Source organism: Echiichthys vipera (genome assembly GCF_963691815.1).
Source record: "Echiichthys vipera genome assembly, chromosome: 14".
NCBI lineage: Eukaryota > Metazoa > Chordata > Actinopteri > Perciformes > Trachinidae > Echiichthys > Echiichthys vipera.
The window spans coordinates 19,168,924-19,172,778 of NC_139839.1; the positions used below are offsets into that span (position 1 = coordinate 19,168,924).

The 3,855-nt window shown below is 46.4% G+C and overlaps 1 protein-coding gene across 1 annotated transcript; it reads right to left on the minus strand.

Annotated features, from left to right (window-relative positions):
• Positions 1 to 597: 597 nt before the first annotated feature.
• Positions 598 to 2,932, minus strand: LOC310956935 (oligodendrocyte-myelin glycoprotein-like; the record flags this gene model as incomplete). Its single annotated transcript, XM_083927312.1, has 2 exons — positions 2,826 to 2,932; positions 598 to 2,005 (listed from the first exon to the last, which is right to left on the minus strand). Exons 1-2 carry the CDS (start codon positions 2,831 to 2,833, stop codon positions 598 to 600), a joined length of 1,416 nt encoding a protein of 471 aa, XP_083783438.1. The 5' UTR covers positions 2,834 to 2,932.
• Between the last annotated feature and the right edge of the window lie 923 nt (positions 2,933 to 3,855).

Genomic DNA, 3,855 nt, shown 5'->3' on the forward strand with positions numbered 1-3,855 from the left:
ATGAAACAAGCAGACATGAATCAAGGACATCTCTTCAAATGGGCAAAAGAGACAAAATAAGTCCAAATGTTGTGTGTTGTACCTTTTTAAAAGCCAATGTAATAACAGTAAATAAACAAAAACTGACCATAATATGACTAAAGCAACGTCAGCCAAAACCAGCTGATAGTTGTAGAAAAAATGGGGGGAATAAAAGCTGTTCGATAAAATTTAGGATATAATGTGTAGTGGACTGCACTGTAAGTGGTAGAGTGTTGTACTGTATATGAGCACCAGGCTACATTCAGTTACATAATAAACTGGTACCTGAATGTATAGTGCCATCATGTGCTTAGCGATATTCATTACAATGTTATTTTTTCATTTGAGTGAAGGCTTATAAAAAGAGTTATTAGAAAAGATGCTTTATTTTTGACCAATTAATATAAAAGTAGCCTCATACCATACTCAATCACAATAGCAGGGATCGTTAATCTTGTCATAAAGCCTTTGTGTTGTAAATGAGAATGAGAAAGTTGGTAACATAGAAAGATGACAGTACTGCAACCGTCAACAGTCTTGTGTGCTGTATTTGTTTGTGCTTTGTGTTTTTGTCTTTCAGAGGACTTGTTGCAGAATGACAGACAGGAGTCCCAGGTTGTGTAGGAAAGGGAGCGCCGAGCGGGTGGCGCTGTTGCTGTTGCCGCCAGGGAGGGACTGATTCTTCCTCCTCACACTCCTGGTGCGAAGAGTGGTTGTCTTCTTTGTTTGGATGGAGGGGCTCTCTGTTGTAAAGAATCGGTCTGTGGCCAACGTCATACCAGCCCTGACGGGTGTTTCAGTAATTAACCTTGTATCAGGAAAAGAGGCTGTGTCAGTGGTGTGCTGCGCGTCAGTGGGTGAGTCTTCTGTTGTGCCAGAGATGAAATGGGAATCAATGTGGAGCATGTGCTCTGCAGCAGCTGGGCTAGCAGATGCAGAGAGGTGATTAATAGTTAGGTGTGTGGCTGTGCTTCTGGGTCGCAGGGTGGAGATGCTGATTGGTGTGGCTGTGAAAGGGTGGTGCTGTGTGTTCAAGGTCTCTAAGGGGGTGTGTGGGACAGACAAGTACCACCACCCCGTCACGCTGGCCTCTGAGGGCACGGAGCTCAGGACCTGGGCACTCGCTGCAAGGGGAGGCAGGTTGTAAGAGGCAAAGTGCCACCCTCGAGTCCTGCCAGGGCGCACCCCTCCGCAGACAGGCTGGGTGTGGCAGGGGCAGCCCAGGACACCTGCAGGGGTACGCTGAGTCCAGGAGAGTAAGTAGTTTATGTCAGCATAAAGGTGACAAGCCCAAGGATTGTCACCCAGAGTGATGACTCTAATTGACGTCGTCTTGTCCAAAACCCCAAATGGCAGAGTGGAAAAGCGGTTAGCATGCAGATAGAAGTGAGTTAGTCTGTGGAGCCGGTCCAGAGAGCCTGGCAGCACCTTCACAAGCAAGTTGTGAGACAGGTCAATGTTCTCCAGGTGCACAGGCATGTTAGTGGGAAAAGTGTAAAAGTGATTGTGGCTTAGGTTGAGTGTGCACAGATTGATCAGTGTATTGTTGATGAAGATGGCCCGTTCCAGCTTGTTGTCGGACAGGTCAAGCAGCCGCAGATTCCACTGGTGGACCGTATCGTTTTTGTCCAACAGCTGGAGGCGGTTGGAGGCGGCGTAGAGCTGCCAGAGAGAACGAGGCAAGCCGGCGGGCAGGTGGCTCAGCCGGTTGTGAGACAGATCAAGGAAGCGGAGATGGGTGTATGCGGTGAGCTGGCCATCCAGGTTGTGAAGTCGGTTGTGGGACATGTTGAGGGAGAGCATGTTGTGCTGCAGGCCGTCGGGCAACTGTCTCAGACCTCTCCATGAGCAGTCTACTTCCCTGTGGCTGCGGCTGCAGGAGCACATGGAGGGGCACACGGCTAGGACATGCAACCCCAGCATCAACACGAGCAGGAGTTCCAGAAGGGCCTCATTAGAGGAGAGCTTCAGCAGTACATGCCTACTAAAGGAAAGATAGAGAGGACAGGGCAGGAGAATGTTAGATTTGTCTTACACAGCATCCTTTTTACCTTCAGGAGGCACACTGTGAAAGTACAAATGATTGCCTGCCATATGCTTTGATAGTGCAGGGAATGCACTGTATAATTTCTATCTGTAGGAGAAGCACAGTCACTGCAGAATGCTGTGCTGAATACAACTTGTTTCATTTCTTTAAAGCTCCTCCCTCTACCTCTCTCTTCATCCTTTTCTCTCTTTTTCTCTCATTCAAACACACATTTCTTAGGCACATGCATACCATACATATATGCACAGGCTGCTCAATGTTTGCTGCACATCCCTGCATTGCTAGCAAAATGCACATCACATGCCAAATTGACTGCCCCAACCATGCAGCAGTGTTTATTGTTTTAGGGAGGCTTTAGCAGTATCATTTTGAGAAATGCTCATACTGTACATATGCACCATCATCTTTATGTATAACTGATAAATATTTGACCGGATCTGCAAGATGATATTTTTCGAGTCTATTCAAGAAAACCATTCATCAGAAAGGCTAAGAATCCCTGCAGTCATTTTCCCTGGCATCACTTTGCGTGTTCAGTCATCAGTGGTTGTCAGAGCAGTCAGTCCCATGCTCTCAGAGGTAGCTCAATAGATGGGTTGTATTAATGACTCCACAGAGGACTCATGCATCAGCTGGTGCAAAGGCAGGCAAAGACACATCCAGGAGCTCTACACTGCTGAAGCTGCAATATGTGAGTCAGGGTGTGGCACAATGTGTGTGTAAAAATAAAGAGTGTATAAAGGTGTCCATAACTCACCTTCTCATCTTATCATTCCAGTCACTTTTCTTTGCTCCTTTTTGCCGTCTTCCCTCTCCTGCTTGCAAGCCTGGGCTCAGCTGCTGCTCTGCTGAAGGTGATTTCTTTTTTCTTCTATACCTGAATTCCCCTCATAGAATTTGACCCTTTCTCACTTGTCCAGTGCGGGGTTTTGAGGTCGCCCTCACTGCCTTGCAGTTTTGTCCTCTTAGAAGAGGCGAGAGTTTGATATAGCCTGTATGGATCTTTGGGTTAGCGATCAGGCACTGCAGGCTCTGGATTTACTCTGTGCAGTGGAAGTGAGCGGGGAGGGGTTGGGTGTTGGTGTTGGTGGGGGGAAGTATTCGGAGGGGGGTAAGGAGAAGTGGAGCGCATAGCGGAGGGGTCATAGCATACAAGGCTGCTACAAAGACAACTCCTCAATCCCTTATCTGGCAGCTTCAGGATTTACTTCTGCATTTTAAGTGGCAGCTATTGTTGTGGTTAGATTAATTGACTGATTTCAGTCCTGTTTGTACTCAAAATAAATTACAATGTTATCAGGTATCACCTAAATCGATATCCCCTCTCTGAAGCATCCCCTTAGTAAGGCTGTGCTGTAATTGGTTGTTATTTTCCCTGCATAAATTTAGACATTGCCACAAAAACCTTCAAGATTTATTGCAGAGGACTCCGGTCCACTGCAGCTTCCTACCTGTCATCAGCAATACAGGCAACTCTCCATCCTGCACTGCATTGCTGTACTTGTGCCTCACATCATTGCCTTGGATTCTTAGGGACAGATCAACAGTGATACAGGCATGGATCAGAAGTTTCAAATGTGACAAATTTAATGTTGCATCACTGTAGATTCTTGATTTATGTAACCACAGCTAAACAAGTACCTTTTTTGCAATGTGTTTGTTACTTCCTGACACACCTCTCTCTGTACTTTACTCTCTTGCCTGCTTATATTTCCAGTAGCTACATGTATTGAGATTGAGCCTCAAAGTGAAAGCCTCACTTCCACCATCACCCACTATACAACATA